A 17,879-nucleotide genomic window follows, 5' to 3' on the forward strand; every position below is an offset into this window, starting at 1 on the left:
CGGCTGGAACAGAATCAATTAGCACAAGCTAGGGAAGCTGTTTCTCCTGCAGCCGAGCTGCTCATGGGCAGCAAGTTAAGAGATCCCTGAACAATCCAAACTAGTCTCACCCAGCACTGGCTCTACGTGGCCGAAGTTGTGGCAACCCACCCTGAACTCCACGCTAAAGGAAGCTCTCAGCAATCACAACAGATGTGGCAATGTTGGGCCACTGCCCCAACTTTGTACCTGGCCCTGAAACACCTTCCTATACCTATAACCCAAGGCTGTGCTGCTGCCCTCCTGCCTCTTCTCCTTCGCCTTCCTCTAGAGGGCACAAACCTTTTAAGACATCACCCTCTCCTTTTTCAACCAAGGCAGAACATAACACTCAGAAACATGAGCGAATTAAAACATGCCCCTCAGCTTCTCACTGATAATGACTCAAACAGAAAAACAAGCTTTAAATACAAAAGCTTCCTGTTTATACAGCCCCAATGTGCTCTTCAGTCCACCTTTCCAGTTTGTTATATAACCTTTTACAACTGCTCAAAACAAATGCCCCATTTTAGCCAGGCTAGCTGGTCTGGAGCATGTCTATCTTGGAGCCGAGATGCCAGCACAGCCTTGTCACCTCCAGCCTAGAGAGCACAAAGAGGCTTTGAGCACTCAACACACCTGGGTCTCATTCCCAGCCCTAGAATTTACCTTGGGGTATCAAATTTCCCATCTGTAAAACAAGAGTAATACCACCTCCAAGTGGTATGTTTGAGAATTAAGAATAATGCCCAGGTACCTGGCATATACCCAAGATACCAATTCTAGCAATGTGCCTGCCTCTACACCGTTCTTGCTTACTGCATCTTCTGCCGGATGACGTAAACCAAAGGCTGCCATTAACTGAATCACCTGGGCCAGTTAGCTGACACCTGGACACAAACTCTGAAAGGAATTAAGGAAAGAGAACCTGAAACACAGCAGAGAGGCACCAGGCTCCGCAGTAGGGCTAAGACAGTGTCCTGAGAGCAGCTGCCCTCCTCCTGGCCATCTAGCAGCAGAGGACTCGGGACCATGGGTTCCCAGTGCCAGTGCGAGAATCACTTGCACTCATGCCACTTGCTACCCAAGCTGGTAGTGCCAAGCCTCACATCATCCAGCAACAATTTCTTCCTGAAGAGGCCACAACTCTCCTTGGAAGGAACAAAGGAACATGCTGACAACTAATGGTAGGGCAGAGCAGGGCATTTCCTCCATGTTAGCTGCATGAGGCAGAGTCTCTAACCGATAGCACCGGCTAGGGAGGGACACACTGACTTCTTCCTGGGCACTGGGTATGCAGCTACCACCGAGCTTAAGAAAAACCTGTTGATTATAATGCAAAATACAAATCTGTCTTACTGGCCTTATTTATTTTTGGTGTCAGTACTGGGGCTTGAATTCTGGGCCTTACATTCTTACTCCGCTTTTTTGCCCAGAGCTGGCGGTCTACCACTTGAACCACATCCCAACTTCCAGCTGTTTGAAGTTAACTGGCTGGCTTTGACTCAATACTCGTATCTCAGCCTCTAGGAGTATAGGTGGGAGCTGTGGGTGGGTGCCTGGCTTGCTAGCCTTCCTGTCCTTGTCCAGTTTCTACAAAATTAGTGCAGCTCAGAGCTCAACCTGTGTTCCCCACTATACCTCACCTCCTACTAAAAGCCAGAGACACCTGCCTCCCCTTTCTTCGGAGGTTCACCAAGTCTTAGCAAGCAGGCGCAAGCCGGACATTGATGATGAGATTTATACTCATTATTCAGGCCATCAGCATTGATTTCACCATCTAACCATTCCTCCTCTTACTGAACAGCAACTTCTCCCCATGTTCAAACAGGTAGACAAATGGATACATAGACAGACCAAGAGGCAATGCTTTCTAAGATTAACGGAGAGAAGATAGGCCTCATATGGAGATATTTTCCCCTAGTGTTAAAGCAAAAGACAAGATACAGGATCTCCTCCAAGAAGCACCCAGTCAGCAGCCTTCCATGCACACTGCCGAGGGGCTTCCTTTGCTTCTGTGGTATGTAGTAACTTGTTCTCTAAAACCTAACACAGAGCCCTGAAGGTTGGATTCTGGTAGAAATGCACTGGTAGGAAACTTGGAATCTCCAGGTAGTCTAAGCTCAGCCCTTTTGCAAGTTTAAGCACCCATAAATCCCAAACCAAGTACTTACAAACGCAACCCCCGTCCATGCCACAGATCGGTTGGCCATTTCCCTACCACACAAAAACATGAGCAATTCTATCAAGCTGGGGCCACACCAATCACCACGACTTGCCCCTCCCCCCTCTGGCCCTAGAAGCGGCCGAGGCACCTGCTTCCAAGCACCTGGCACACCACAGCCTTGCCTCCCTCACATAGCTCCTGCCACCCAAGCCAACTGTAGAAGAGTAAGCACTCAGAGAGCTTCCCATGTACCAGGTACCATTCAAATAACTTTTAAGTTTATTAGCTCACCAAATTTCCACGCTCCAGGGGAAATTGCTGGAGTGAGAGAAACAATTCTGGCTCAAATTCTCACATGGTTTCCATTCCCTACTTCTAGCTGTGCTGTAAAGCTTACATAACCCAATTTGCATTGTGGTACAATGTTTTAAAGCCTCTAAAGATCACCACTTCAAACATCAATGGGGCTATTAACTCCTAACTAAAATGGTAATATGGGAAAGGATATCAATTCTTACAACTAACTCAGCTTACATTTTTGATTAACAGTCTTTCTGGAAGATATTGTTAGGAAAGCAAGAAACTTTTTTTTTTAACCTAAGAAAAAATGTGCTCTGTAAAAATAAGTGCTAGACAAAAACATACTGATACTTAAACTTGGTCCACAGAGTTGCTTGGCTCTATTCATTTGCCATTCACCTTCCTACCAGTCCCCTAGTCACAGAGAAACAAACCATGGTCACTGGCCAAATGATATCAGATGAATGAGCTTGAAGACCATGACAGCTTGCTGGCTCTTGGTGATGTCAGAGTCCTCACCTCCCTTAGAAGACATTGGCAGAAGAAGACTGGGAATGACAGGGGAAGACTGAATTTCTTAGCTTTTCCTGGTCTTTAAGGCTCTAAACTTCCAGAGATTGAATACCTGAGAGGGGCAGGGGATGGAGGGGTAGAAGGGGTCAGGGAAAGTCGGGAGTAGGAACCAAGACAACTTAGCTCATTCCCCTAACTCACTACTAAATATTGTCCTCCACTACAAATTATTGATGAAAAAGGGAGATTGTAGCAAATGATCGCAACTGTACCACCTCCCCTCATTATAAAAAAAGGGAGTCAAAATTATTTCACTACCTTGTTCTTTGTGGTACCATAAAAACTGCATGAAAAGGAATGAAGTATTTGTCATTCATTTCATTCTGTTACAAATTTAGAAAGGTTCATGAACATAAGAGCAGGATTCAGGTCCTCAAAAGTGCCAGGGAAATGTAAAGCGCCAAGCTCAGTGACATCAAAGGGCATACTATCATTCAGTAGTTCATAACTATACTACTGACTAAATAATCTTTTGCGACTGCTAACACTATCTCCCAGTGTAGGACATTTATTATAAGAGCCAATTCCACCAACAGTGAGTCTCTCAGACGCTGAACTCTTCCATTTGTCCGAACCTCTGTTCCCGGTACCCAGAAAAGGGTCTGACACCCTTGTAGGCCCTGGACTGCACGAGTAGGACTGGACCGCACTTGGAACCAGGCAGCTCTACCTTGGACAAGCTTTTACAGGTGCCAAAGCCTCATCAACTGTACATACAGATTCTGTATGGAGAAAAAAGTTGTTCTAAGCAACCTTAAAAGTTAATAATAAGCAGAAACTGCTTAGAAACAAATATAAAACATGAAATTCATTTTAGTCCCTCTCTCCCTATATACGTGTGTGTGTGTGTGTGTGTGTATCAGCCTTAGCAGAGAATATCTGATACGTAATGCATTTTGGTCACACTGAATGAAGCAAATCCTTATTGAAATATTTGGCCTAGCCCTCACATCGCTTAAATAAATGAACTCCATGATGACTGAACCAAATGGGAAATAAATACTTTAGCTACTAACCTAGAAAAGCCTTCAATCTATTTGACTCTTCAGACTCAGTATTCACTTTTTTTTCTGAAAAAAAAAATAGCTTAACTCTGTCAATTACACTTATTCCCATAGTTACCTTAATGGTTTGAGTTTTTAAATTTGACTTATTTTTTCATTCTCTATTGCTTTTTTAAAAATATGGCTTCTTGCTGTTGTACTGGGTCATACAACACAGATCAGAGATATTCATTTCTCAGAGAAGTTTCTCTCCTTGAGAAATTGGCACTTTGATTCTGAGCTTGTGTAGTAGCAGCTACACGTAAGGATCTGACAGCACTATCACCAATCTTGCTACTTTTGAAATTTCAGTGCTTTGGGCAAGAGAGCGGCCTGTCATCACTTCTTAAGTGATCTGTTCCCACCACAGGATGTTTATATTTAAACAAGTATCTGCATGTACATGTAATTTGCATCCATGTTATATCCTAAGTTTCTACACACATACACTTAACTCAGTGAATGTGAAATGTATCTCTTGAATAAAAAGCATTTTACAAGGGTATTAAGACAAATGCTGAAAATAACTATTTTACATTTTATTTAGATCATAAAAAACTTTTAAAGTAATGTGATGACATAAGACCTAAAAGATCAAATACATCATGATTGTCATTTATGCAGGCTGCGTAATTTTTCTCTTTAATCAGAAAATAAAAGAGCTTACCTTTGTATACTGAGATCACAGCTTACAGTCACTATATCTCAGCCTATTTTATACAAGTGATATGGCTACGAAGGTCCGAGGAGAACGAGAATAAAGTGAGATAAACGTGCTGAAAACTGCTTAAAAGTATTAACCTGAAATACACAGAGGGTCCAACACCAGTTTTTAAAATACATTAACGAGGTATTCCCAGCTCTTCATTTAATAATGGTGACTGATTCATGATTTTTAAACATTCATCCAAATTTTTTTAAAAAGAGGAAAAGAAAAGGCTAACACTGGCAGAATTAATCAGTGGTTTTTTCCCCAGGTTAACAATTTTAAGAGAGATAACAAACAACATCAGGAACTATGTAAACCCAACCCCTTGCAGGATTATGTGATCTACCTGGTCAGCATGAGGTATGTTGGAAATCTATGGGACCCTTACCTGGCACAAGAGATGGGGCACTCCTGCAGCCTGAAGAAATACAGGCTGCTAGCCACATCCCTGGTGAAGCGCCAGCCCCCACCAAAAGATATGGCTTAAGGAAGATCCCAATCTCAGAGAAATGATAATACTGCTAGCTGATGCAGTCAGGAATGTAACTATTGGACTTATGTGCTAAAAAAGTTTAAAAAGTGTCAGAAGATAGCACAGCTCACAGGCGATTTCTAAGTTCTAATTGGTCTGTAAACTCCCTGACAAGAGCTACGCTAAAGGGCTTAAATACAGATATTGCTAGGTTTCCAAAGGAAGTTTTAAAACAGACACCGTGGCTTTGGACAAAGTATTGCTCTTCTTTGAAATGCTCAGTCCTTGCTTTCAAAAAGAAGGTGTCAGAGTGGTGTATCTGAAAGCTGGAAAGCCTCAAGACATATAAACTGCCATTTCAAGCCAAACAACCTGATGGTTCTAGAAGTCAGAGAAGAAATCTTGAGGGCCCAAGTGAATAATAAATGGTGCGACGCTCAGAGGCTGGCAATAGGGGCTGTCAATGAAAAAACCACCTACAGTGGAAAAAAGAGCAGAGAAGCAAAACTTTACGTTAATTTCACACAATTTGGTGAAGCCAAGAGCTTCATTTAGATTTCTCTGCTCTTTCAGCTGTAAGTGGAATTTTCATTACAAAATGGAGGGATAGGAAGGGCAAAAGGTAGGGGGCACTTAATTCATTACATCGTTTAGACAGTTGAACTTGCATGGTTACCACTTCTAACAAAGGACTGACAGCTCAATTGTTTTAAGTAAAGCAGAGAAATGTAAAAGTTTGCAGCAACTGGGCAGGTTTACAACATGGTTAGTAACTTTCAACAAACAACAAAATTTTAAAAAAAAAGAGAGACTTGGTAGAAACCATTTGAAATGACTGCCATCATGTTGGAAAACAGCACAGCTCCCTTTTTCCATCACAGAGGGGTTATGAAGTAAGTCAAAGGAATTTTCTAAAGCGAAATCTCCAAGGAGATTTCAAATTTGATTATCAATTTCAAATAATAGTACAACTGCAAGTGCCAATTAGTAGTATTCCAAAAACAGAGGACTATAGTAAATATTTAATTAATAAAAACTGGACACTACCAGCCATGCTTTTTCTTCTCAGTGATGGCTCTGTTTCATCCATAGGTCAGCAAAACGAATCAATGAAACATGACAACTCCCAGGTGAAATGAGTCCTTCTTGTTTATGTCTACCTACTAATGCACAGGATGAGAATGATAAGTTACAGCTATTTCCAGCAAGTGATGAGGTTTTATTAAAGTATCACCCACCAGTAATAAAGACAAAAGGTCAAGGAGAAGAAGCAAATTATTGTGTGCTATGCATCTGAGAAGTGATGCTAACACTGATGTTTTTATTACCCTCATAGTGGTCCCAAAGAACTCTGGCACTTAATTTGTTATTCTTTGAAAAGCTCATTTTTACTGATGAGCACTGTTGAAATTTTGAAAAGCAGAACTTAATAGGAAAAAAAGCTAGTTCAAACCAAACACATATATTTTTAAGTCACAGTGACTTGTAAATGTGAACAGGAGATCATACTGTTGCCTTCATGGGGGTGAGTACCTTAATGAAACCATTACCTTCTAGTAATATCATCAGCTTTCCAAACAGGGTGAGAATGCAGGTGGAAGGCTTCGGTCTGCACCCTTTACAGAACAGCACAATGTTAACCAACTCATCAGTTTCCACCAGCATCAAAGGTGTCTTAAAAATAAATGCTGACCCATGGCTGAAACCTGTCACTCTCCACAGCAGCACTCAACAAGAACTGGGACAATTGAAGAGCAAGTTTTTATGGGGACCCTGTTGCTGCTTTAGATTCTGATGTAATTGAAGAGGAAAGGAGACCCTTCAAGGAATCCCAAAAAAACAGCTAATCTATCTGCATGTAAAAAGCCAGGGAGTAAACACAGTATCTAACAGAGTGAAGAAGGCCACAAGAACAAAAGAGGGTGATTAATTAATTTATTTTTTAAAACTTGGAAATTGTAAACTAAAATAATCACAGTCTTCCTTCCCCATCTCTGAGTAGTGCCATTATTTTAATCAGAAATTCTGAGATAACAGAATGTAACCTTTATCAAAGGGATGCCCTTGTACATCTGGAGTACAAGAGCTTACAAAGCAAGTACACTGGCTCAAGCTAACTATCACCTTTGCTTTGTTTTAGCAGTTTCCTTACAAATGAATGGGTCTTTAGGGCTAAGTAATTGTTAGTTCACAATTCCCTATAATTTAATACCAAACATATAAAAAATAATAAGCTAAAACAATATTCAAACCCATTTTATTGGCTTTAATCACACACTTCAATATTTACAAAGTTAAAGTTTAAATGAAAAGTCTCTATTGTATTTAAAAAAAAAATAACTACAGCCCAAATTAAAGTGCCCTGGGGCAAGTAGATATCACTCAGCTAAGCATCAGTGACTGCATCAGGAACCAGGCAGTACTCTGTGTTACAACAAAGCATTTTATTTGTGATCAGTGTCTGAGACTCTATACATCCTTCACAAATTTAATTTTACATAATCTGATACTCTCTTAAAACTTAAACTTTGAACTGCTAGACTTATTTCCCTAAAACAGAAGGGCTGGTATAAATTATTTTCCAGAAATGAGGTACCGTTTCACAGAACTGGTTTCTTTTTGTTTTCAAGTTTTAGAGAACTAAATTTGTATTTGTTAAAATCAAAAAGTAGGAAAGATGTTCTTTACAAATAATTTTGATCAAGTATGTGTTCAATGAAAGCAGGATAAAAAGGCTTTTCAATCTAACATTCTGCATTGTACTGTATAGTTGTTCAATAGGAATGAGCTTCTGTCATTTGCTAAAAGAATGAGTAGTGGGGAACAGGATATGTTGGGAATTTCATAACGGGTAACAGAACCATTCTCTTGGGCAAACCTACAGAGAAAAGAAACGAAGAGGACTCAAATAAAAATTCCAAGTAAAAAAAAAAATTCTTACAGTAATTATCATTAACCTTTTCCAGATTAGTCAGTCAACATAAACCATTTGGAAGAGGCCCAAAATTTCTCACAGATTTCCTATTTTGAAATTGTTCTTATACTCTGATATTTTCTACTCAAAAGTGAGATGGCTATATCATAGGAAAAAGGATACTGAGAAATGAGTGAGCTGTCATGAAATTTAAAAATCAAAAGCAATGCTATTGATAGATATTGATATTCTAAAGTGACTCTTGAAACCCACACTGGTTCTCAATTTGGCACATCACAAACAGGGAGTATTAAGATACACAGCACAGCATTCTGTGCAGGCCTCAGCTGCCTCCAGGTTTATCTTCTTAATGGCTACTGCCAAAATTGGCATGGCAAATCTGGAAAGATTAATTATTTTCTAAATTTTGTAATTAATACGTTCTTGTGGCCTCACAAACTTCTGCATACTCAAGTAGGATTTGAAATCTGTTCCTATTCTTATTCTGATATTTAACCTACAGAGAAATCACAAAGCAGCAACAGCAGGTATTCAAGAGCACCAGATGATCAGAGGGAAATTACCCCACATGCAACAGCTTTACAAAGGCCAAAAGACATATTTACCTTACAGCCAAAATAAAGCATCATTTTAGTAGGTTTGCATCACAGTAACATTTAAAAACCAAATCTTTTATGTGAAAAATGGGGGCATCAAACTTCACCAGCTTTGGAAGTCAGTTATATGGCAGATGGAAGAGAAGAGCCCTCTGAACTGAGGCTCAGAGGCCACAGAGTGACAGCATAATGTTAAAAGAGGAAACAGAGGACCAAGAGAGAAAATTAAAAAGACTAAGGAAAAACATGAATGTAACTTAAGAAACTAGTTACAAATTATTTCAAAAGGAAAAAGCAGTCCTTGGCAAACCTGAACTAAAGAATCTGAAGCTTGCTATATGATTATTACAAAGACACTGACTTAAAAATCTGCCCTGGAAGGCAGGTTCTATAGAACTCACATAAGACACAATAAAGAAACTGATGAAGGGCAAAAGCCAATGCCAAAATCAAAAAGAGCTAGTTTGAAACCAGAAGAAAATCTGGACTAGTTTTCAATTCCTAATCACCATAAGGTAACTCTAGTTCTGAATTTGGGAAAGCTCTCATTCATACCTGGGTGTGTCTGAGGAGAAACTAAGGCTAAGGAGGTTTTTGGGAGGGGGGCATTATGGAGTTTGGACTCAGGGCTTCATGCTTGCCAAGCATTCCTACCACTTGAGCTAGGTCTTTAGCTTCCCGCCCCCCCAGCCCCCCGCCAGTCCTGGGGCTTGAACTCGGCCTGGGCAGTCCCTGAGCTTCTTTTTGCTCAAGGCTAGCACTCTACCACTTGAGCTATATATAGCACCACTTCTGGCTTTTTCTGTTCATGTGGTACTAAGGAATCAAACCCATGGCTTCAGGCATGCTAGGCATGCACTCTACCACTAAGCCACATTCCCAGCTCTTTAGCTTTTTTTGTTTGTTTTAGTTTGCTACAGACAGGTCTCACATTTTTACCCAGCGCCAACCTTGGACTATGGTCCTCCTACTTATGTGTCTGTCTCATGTAGCTGGGATTACAGATATTACGCCCATCTTGTTTGCTGAGATAAGGTGAACTTGCTTGCCAAAAAGACTCACCTTCCCCTCTCCACTTACTATGTAGCTGGTATTAAAGCATAAAAACCATCAAAACTGTCAAGCAAAGGATTTAAGTCCAAGTTCTGTATTCCTTAAACAAATTCTGCTCCAAATGTTTGGCCCTTGCCAGTTCTCTACAACTTTTCAAGATAAAATAAACTATCTTAATGGGCAAGGAAGTCAAACTATTCACTTTCTACTTATTTCTACAAGTATGAAATCAGATGAAGCTTCAGTTTAGCAATGTCTTAAGGATCTCATCCAAATGAATATGGCAGAGTTGATGTGAAGAGGAAAATGTTCATGTAGCGGATTCATGTCACAAAGAGCAATACATGAAGAGCTATTGCCTTCTATGTGCATGCACGCCCACCTGGGGCTGTGTGGACACACATTCTCACACACATGCACACATACTCTCTTATCATCTTCTCTCAATTACAAACATCCTGCAGATGGCTGATTCTATAACATACAGCACCTGAGTTAGGAAAACTAAGAGCATATCACTGACTCCAAACCTACTGCCACCATTGCCACATAAACCTCATTCAAAAGTTATCCAAAGGGCCATTGAAATTAATGTGTATATTTGCTATTATTGTTTTATTGGGGTTGGGGAAAGACAAGTCCATTGATTTTCTAGAATAATCAACTGACTTTTTGCAGAACAACTTATGGAACGTGCTGGTAAACCCCCATCAGTTCCTCTTTAGGAACAATAATAACCATTTACCTCAGCCCCTAAAATAAAATGTATAGAAAAGGATGATAGCTGCAAATTTGAAGTAACTGTTTCCTAATTTTGACTCAAATCACTCAATATTCACACAGATACAAGCCAGAAATGTTAATGTGATTATATAACTGGCAGGCAACCAGGCTAGAAACTGATCATGGCCCTTTAGTAGCCTTTGAATGGAGTATAAGTTGGCTGTAAGAAGAATTACTTAAAATATTTAATTTCAATATGGTCAGAAACAAGCAATTAGAACAAGCAGTCCTTCAATCAGGCAAAGCAGAGAGAAGAGCAACTCTAACCAAACCAAGAACCACAAGGTTGTGGCATTTTCAAAGGGAATTTAAGTTGTGTCACTAAAAAGATTAGGTCTGAGATCCTCTGATTCATTTACTGAATGAAACCCTGGATACAAACTGTGCTTTGGATTCTTTTGACAGACTCACTAAAAGGAGAAATTAAGTAGATGGTGTACGTACCATAGGCAGGGGCAGCTGTGCTGTAACCATAAGGTGTTCCATAGCCTAATACAAAGAAAAAGAATGCAAATGAGTTCAGGACCAAAGGTAATCATAAGGGCCCCGATTCACAAACCACCTGGCCTGGCATCCTAGGCCAGAAGCTGGATAGAAAAGAATCGTGCTCAGAGTAGTTAGAACTACTCTAGCCACTCGGTGCCTATACGGCTCTCACTAACCCACCACAATACTCTATTCTCTCTCACTGCATTTCCATACTGCATTGTAATTATCCACTTGACCAAATCTCATTTTTACATCATCTAAACCTAAATCTGTTAGACCAAAGAATAGTTAGAGGGGCTGGGGATATAGCCTAGTGGCAAGAGTGCCTGCCTCGGATACACAAGGCCCTAGGTTCGATTCCCCAGCACCATATACAGAAAATGGCCAGAAGCGGCACTGTGGCTCAAGTGGCAGAGTGCTAGCCTTGAGCGGGAAGAAGCCAGGGACAGTGCTCAGGCCCTGAGTCCAAGGCCCAGGACTGGCCAAAAAAAAGAATAGTTAGAACCACTCATCACTAATTTCTCTAAAGTGGAAATAACATTTTTCACATCTTATTTGTAAGAACAGTGACAAAATAGGTGGAGGCCCCAACTACCATCTAAGAGAACACATGGCTCAGGTCTGAGCCCAGGGAAAGATCCATGACTTGTCAAGATCTAAATGACTGGTCCACCACAAGGTTTCTAAGTAAATTAACATCTGGTACTTATGAAAATTTCTCATATTATTAAACAAAAATCAGTACAAAGAACACAGATGTGTTTTAGCCAATTAGTTCTGGCACTAGTTCTTATAATCCTTGCTTTGATAAATAATGTATGAGTTGCCATCTACTCATCTTTAAAATAAAAAAGCTCCCACAATTCTTTATACTGTAAGGAATAGAAACACCACGTTAATAGAAGTTTCGATTTTTAACCTTTCAATATGTAAATACAAATCTCCTTCATCATCAAGTCTCCAGAAAGTGTGGATTCTTTTTGTTTTGGGGGCTTTTGGGTGCTGGTCCTGGGGCTTGAACTCAGAGCATGGGTGCTGTCCCTGAACTTTTTTGCTCAAAGCTAGTGCTCTATCCTCCTGAGCCACAACCTGCTTCCAGCTTTTTGAAAGTTAGCTGGAGTTAAGAGTCTCATGGACTTTCCTGTCCTGGCTAGCTTCAAACCATGATCCTCAGATCTCAGTCTCATGATCAGATAAGATTACAGGTGTGGGCCTCTAGTGCCCAGCTGGAAAGTAATTTCCAAAACAGAAAAAAAGCCATGACATCTAAATGAGCTCTAGACAAATCTCTACTTCAAAACGAGTCTAGCATTTTCATATTATAATTCATTTTTCTATATATAACTATCTCTGCTGCTCAAATGATTTTTTTTGCCAACTGTAACTTATCCTTAAGTCCGAGATCAAATGTTACCACTCCTGAGAAGTCACCCAGTTATTGATTCCACATTACATTTTCCTCATACTACACAGTCAGACTTCAAGTATTTAGTCGTGCCCCATCTGAGCATCCAATGAATCTTAGTTAACTTTGAAAACCCAGTTTTTAAATGTTTGCACTATAAAGCACTCAAAAGAATGCCAAAGAAGTAAACTGGTTTCAGGCCCTGATCAAAACATTTCCAAATGGGGGCTGGGAATATGGCCTAGTGGCAAGAGTGCTTGCCTCCTACACATGAAGCTCTCGGTTCGATTCCCCAGCACCACATATATGGAAAACGGCCAGAAGGGGCGCTGTGGCTCAGGTGGCAGAGTGCTAGCCTTGAGCAGGAAGAAGCCAGGGACAGTGCTCAGGCCCTGAGTCCAAGGCCCAGGACTGGCAAAAAAAAAAAAAAAAAAAATTCCAAATGGATCACAGGTTTTATTCATGGTTTTTTCTATTTTTTTACACATTAGTCTATATTTGAATTACATTAAACTGGGAGAGGTACAAGTCAGTCATGGTGGTTCACTAAATTGTAGATTTTAACAGGACACAATGCAGCTAAATTGCTCTCTTTCAGGGGGTGATGGTATTAGGGCTTGAACTCAGAGCCCTGTACTCTTGCTTGGCTTTTCGGCTCAAGGCTGGTGCTCTACCACTTGAGCCACATCTCCATTAACAATGCAGCTGAAATAATCAGTAGGATGAGGACATGACAGCAGAGGCAAAAGGTGAAATTAAGACTTTAAAAAGTCTGTATAAAAATATCTATTCCAGGAAATTTGCTAAGTACTTTGCCAGTGCTACAGTTTTGAGATCTTATTTCCTTAAAAATAGATGAAACTGGAGCTGGGAATACAGCCTAGTGGCAAGAGTGCTTGCCTTGTATAAATGAAGCCCTGGGTTCAATTCCCCAGCACCACATATATAGAAAAAGCCAGACGTGGCGCTGTGGCTCAAGTGGCAGAGTGCTAGCCTTGAGCAAAAAGAAGCCAGGGACAATGCTCAGGCCCTGAGTCCAAGGCCCAGGACTGGTAAAAAATAAAAATAAAAAAATAATAATAATAAATAAATTTTTAAAAACCAGATGAAACTACAACTACGAAACTGGACAGTGGTCGGGCCACTGGAAATCTAATACTTATACTTCTTATGAGCAAGGTGTTTTCAGTTATATATGTTTTTTGGTCTCACTCAGCCTCTGTGTCATTGTAAAAAATATTTCTAATAATCCATGCCACATAGAATATGCTCCAGAAATGGCACACACTTAATCTAGACTGACCTAAACTGTCTTCTCTAGGCCACAAAAGAAATGCCTTCTTGTAAAACTTCAAAAGCATTTAAAATGTCATCTCCAATGCTCCTTTTCCAGTGTCGCTTCTTCAGGGAAACCTTCAGAGATCCAACTAGACTATCAGGGTCCTCTGTGACAGGTTATCATGGCATTATCTCTTCCATCCATGCTCACCTCAGTCTCTAATTGTTACTACCTGGTTAACACATCTTACCCCTTCAAATTGTTATCTGCTTGAGACCAAAATCTAGATCTACTGTGGGATAAAGTACATGTTTATGGGACTTATCTTGGAGCAATGCAACTGGAATCAACGTCAAGAGTTATAATTCCAAAGCCATATCACTCATAAAACTCCCAAATGAACTATTCTACTTCTCTTAGAAGGAAATATAATTATATGGGAACTTTTAGGGATATTAACTAAAAAATCTGACTGCACAAGACCTAATCTTTGGTGGTGGTCTTGTTCTGGTCCTGGGGCTTGAACTCAGGGCCTAGGCTTTATCCTTAAGCTTGTTTTGGTTAACAATGGCAGTCTACCACTTGTGCCATAGCTACATTTCGGACTTTTTGATTGTTAATAGAGATAAGAGTCTCATGAACTTTTCTGCCCAGTTGGCTTCAAACTGTGATCTTCAGATTTCAGGCTCCTAAGTAGCTAGGATTACAAGCATGAGCCACTGGCACCTGGCTTAGACCGAGTATTTATGCAGATTTCACCTTGGCCAGTAAGTACAAGTGGCTTGCTTGCTTGTCATGTGGAAATTTTCATCATTTCAACATTGCTAAGAACTTCATTTTAACAAAATTACTGGAAATCCATGGTTAAAACCATATAGGGATCTGAACAGAAAGCACAGAGAAGGCAGCTGTCCCAATCACCTCAAGCCACATGGCAGGAAAGAATAGCACAAACTTTGGAATTACAAACATATACTTCAAATCCTTACACTGATGCTTAGCATTTGTTTCACTGAGTCTAGGTTACCATATCTCCCTAGAACTCAATCTGGAAATTAATCTCTATCTGAGGGAAAACATGGTGAATATTAAAAGCACAATTAAGTGAAATAATTTATATGGAAACATCCAATGTATAATAAGCAAGCTCAGGATAAATTCCTTTTTGCAAATCATTTGTACTATTTTTTAACCTGGATAGTTTTCAAATACAAAGTTTGACAAATGCTAAGTCTTCCCCACCTATGCCCACTCCCAATCCATGTTAAGAAGTCTCAACCATTTCTCCCTTGTATTACATACACAACATAATTTCTATGTTCCCACAAAATATGTTCTTTTCACTATCAAAATGAGAACCAAGTCCAATATTGCTCATCTGTCATCTCCCTCCAAGAAAGTAGAACTCAAGGGGAAAAAACCTATGGTAATCTGTACATTCTTTTCATTTGCGGTTCTGAATACTTACCTTATGTGTTATATTCCAAGGACCCTGTACAACTCTGGAAAATGAAGATCTGGGTACCAAAGAAACAGAAAATCTCTTACAGGTGGTACTAACCTGGAGCTATATAGCCAGGAGCAGCCGTAGCCCCAACAAAGGCTCCCCTTGTCAGAGTTCCTCTTCCTCTGCCCCTAACTGCCTGGACCGCTGCAGATACAGCTGTATTCACAACACCCTTTGCCTATAAAAAGTATATAACACAGTTTTGTCACAAAAAAAAAAAATCCGTCTCTCATTTATTTGATGCAAAATCACCATGGACCCTCAGGGTGCCATTAACAAGTTCTCTGTGATTAGAATATTCAATGTATCACCTACAATAGAAATGACAATCACCTTAGAGCTATTCTAAAACATAAGCTAGGCACACAAAAGCATGTAAGTGTAACTGTTCACTGGGAGTTTATCCAGAAAGAGTTCACATTCTACATACAACACTCAGCAGTTAATTACATCTAAATCACTTTAGTCCTGACTGAGAATTACTTTTGTTTAGTTACATAAACAACTGATATCTATGTTTGAAAGCCAGTGAGTTTTCCATCTATAGGCAGAAAACAATTCAGCAACAAAATATCCACAAATAGCTATACACCTGAGTGAAGCTTTATAAAAAGGACAGAAAGAAGATGAGAAGGCCAGTTTCTTTTCTTTTCTTTTTCTAGGTCAGCAACAGGGACTCAAACTGGATACCTGCAGCCACTTTTGCTCACTGGCTAGTGGTCTAAGGTAGAAACTATTAAGATTCCATACACTAGACACTAGTCAAAGTGCAAGGCAAGTGGTGCAGAGCTTCAAAGAGAACTGGGGGAAAGTCAAGAGTGTTTTTACGAAGCTGAGTCAGAGGATGAGTTTATGCAAAAAAAAAAAAAAAAAAGAAAAAGAAAAAAAGCCTGTCACTTTCTTCCTCCCACCATAGCTACTATCTCATATCTGACTTCCCATATAACACTTCCAAGGTCCAAGGTCATTCTCAGGGACAGCCATTCTTCTTTTCCCCTGAAATAAACCAATCCACACATTCAAACAGACTACTTCGTGGCTGTCAAATACATTAAACACATGAGTTTTAACACAGCTTCTAGTATGGAAAATTTATAAAAATGAGTGGATTTCAGATTTTGACCCGTTTTTTAAAAACACACTGTAGTTAAAAGTAGCCAAAAAGCAACAAAGTGGCAGAAACAGAGCAATTCTAGAGAGATCTACCTCATGTTTCCAGAAGCAAACCTCACTACATAATAAATCAGGAGTAGGAAATTTTTTTCTGCCATGGGCCATTTGGATACTTATAACATTCAAAGGCCATAAAAAAGTATAACTGCAGGCAGACAGCTGGGGGAAGCCCATGAAAAGTATGTCTGTCCTCTCATGTGAAAATGAGTTCTGCAGGCTTCATATGATCTGCTGGCTGGATGTTCTTCACCCCTGAAAAGGAAGTAATTGAATCTAGCCTTTTTATACACGAAACCTTCTGATCAAATACAAGATGTGTGGTGAAAAAAACACAATGTAATAACGATTTTTCTACATAATCTAGAACATATTTTGTCTTTATATTCTGAAAGGCTTTAGAATATTTTTTTACATGTGTACCAAAATTAAAGATTTTGTTTTATTAAAGCTTTACTACTTCTTATGTTGAATCTTAGAATTTAAGCAGCATTGATCATGGTTGATAAAAGAAGCATAAGTAAAACAGAATGAATGTCCAGATGGATATTACATGTAGTACAACATCCAGAGTCTCTGGGCAGTTTGAAAGGGAACCTCATCATCAATTAATGTCTCTTACTTTCCTCTTCTGTAAAGTGAGATCAGTTCTACCCCTTTCCACAGTGGACTTAGCATATACAAAAGACTCCAAATACAAGAAGCTTAACAACTTAAATTGTGTAAGTTCCTTTTATTTACTGAAACATTTTAATGTATTTGTTTTTCTCATATAATTTATCACACATTAGCCCTGCATAAACACTCCTCCAAGACACAGAGAATATATTTACCCATCTATCTTTTTCTCTCATAATCATACATGGTACATGTCTAGAAAATATTTTTCATGCATAAATGTAGGGGCTAACGAATCTCATATACAAACAAACAAACAAAAAAAGCATGTATAAGGAGCCATTTTTTTCAAATACCTAGTGAAAATTCTAGCCCTCCAGTGGCACTGGCACATCAATGCCAGTAGTCTACAAAAGCAAGTGTCACACTCGGTGCTGCCTGCAAAGGAAAACCCCAAATGAACCACACAAAGGAGTATGGAAAGAAGTGAGAGCGCAGCTGCAGACCTGAAGGAGGAATTGAATTCCAGGCAGTTTGGAAGATCCCTAAGCTGGACAAGTGTGCTTACTACTTAACTACTTAAAAGTACAAACCACTTCCATATCTTATATCATCAAGGATAGGCTCAGTCCTCCAAATAATGCTAGTTTAAGATTATATATGGGCTGGGGATATGGCCTAGTGGCAAGAGTGCCTGCCTCATATACATGAGGCCCTGGGTTCGATTCCCCAGCACCACATATACAGAAAATGGCCAGAAGT

The 17,879-nt window shown here is 39.8% G+C and overlaps 1 protein-coding gene across 3 annotated transcripts in view; it reads right to left on the reverse strand.

Moving 5' to 3' along the window:
- Window positions 1-4,697: 4,697 nt before the first annotated feature.
- The window catches only part of LOC125348602 (spermatid perinuclear RNA binding protein), a 99,659-nt gene continuing 86,477 nt past the window's right edge, over window positions 4,698-17,879 (reverse strand). For 2 of the 3 annotated variants that reach the window (XM_048341976.1, XM_048341967.1), the window contains exons 16-18: window positions 15,384-15,507; window positions 11,094-11,138; window positions 7,523-8,160 (exon numbers count right to left, since the gene is read on the reverse strand). In XM_048341976.1, the coding sequence (XP_048197933.1) occupies window positions 8,084-8,160; window positions 11,094-11,138; window positions 15,384-15,507 (246 nt within the window). In that variant the 3' untranslated portion in view covers window positions 7,523-8,083. Of the gene's footprint in view, window positions 4,903-7,522; window positions 8,161-11,093; window positions 11,139-15,383; window positions 15,508-17,879 lie in introns of those variants that run through there. The other variant, XM_048341984.1, reaches the window with a different exon arrangement.

This window comes from Perognathus longimembris, chromosome 1 (genome assembly GCF_023159225.1).
Source record: "Perognathus longimembris pacificus isolate PPM17 chromosome 1, ASM2315922v1, whole genome shotgun sequence".
In the NCBI taxonomy this organism is placed as follows: Eukaryota; Metazoa; Chordata; class Mammalia; order Rodentia; family Heteromyidae; genus Perognathus; species Perognathus longimembris.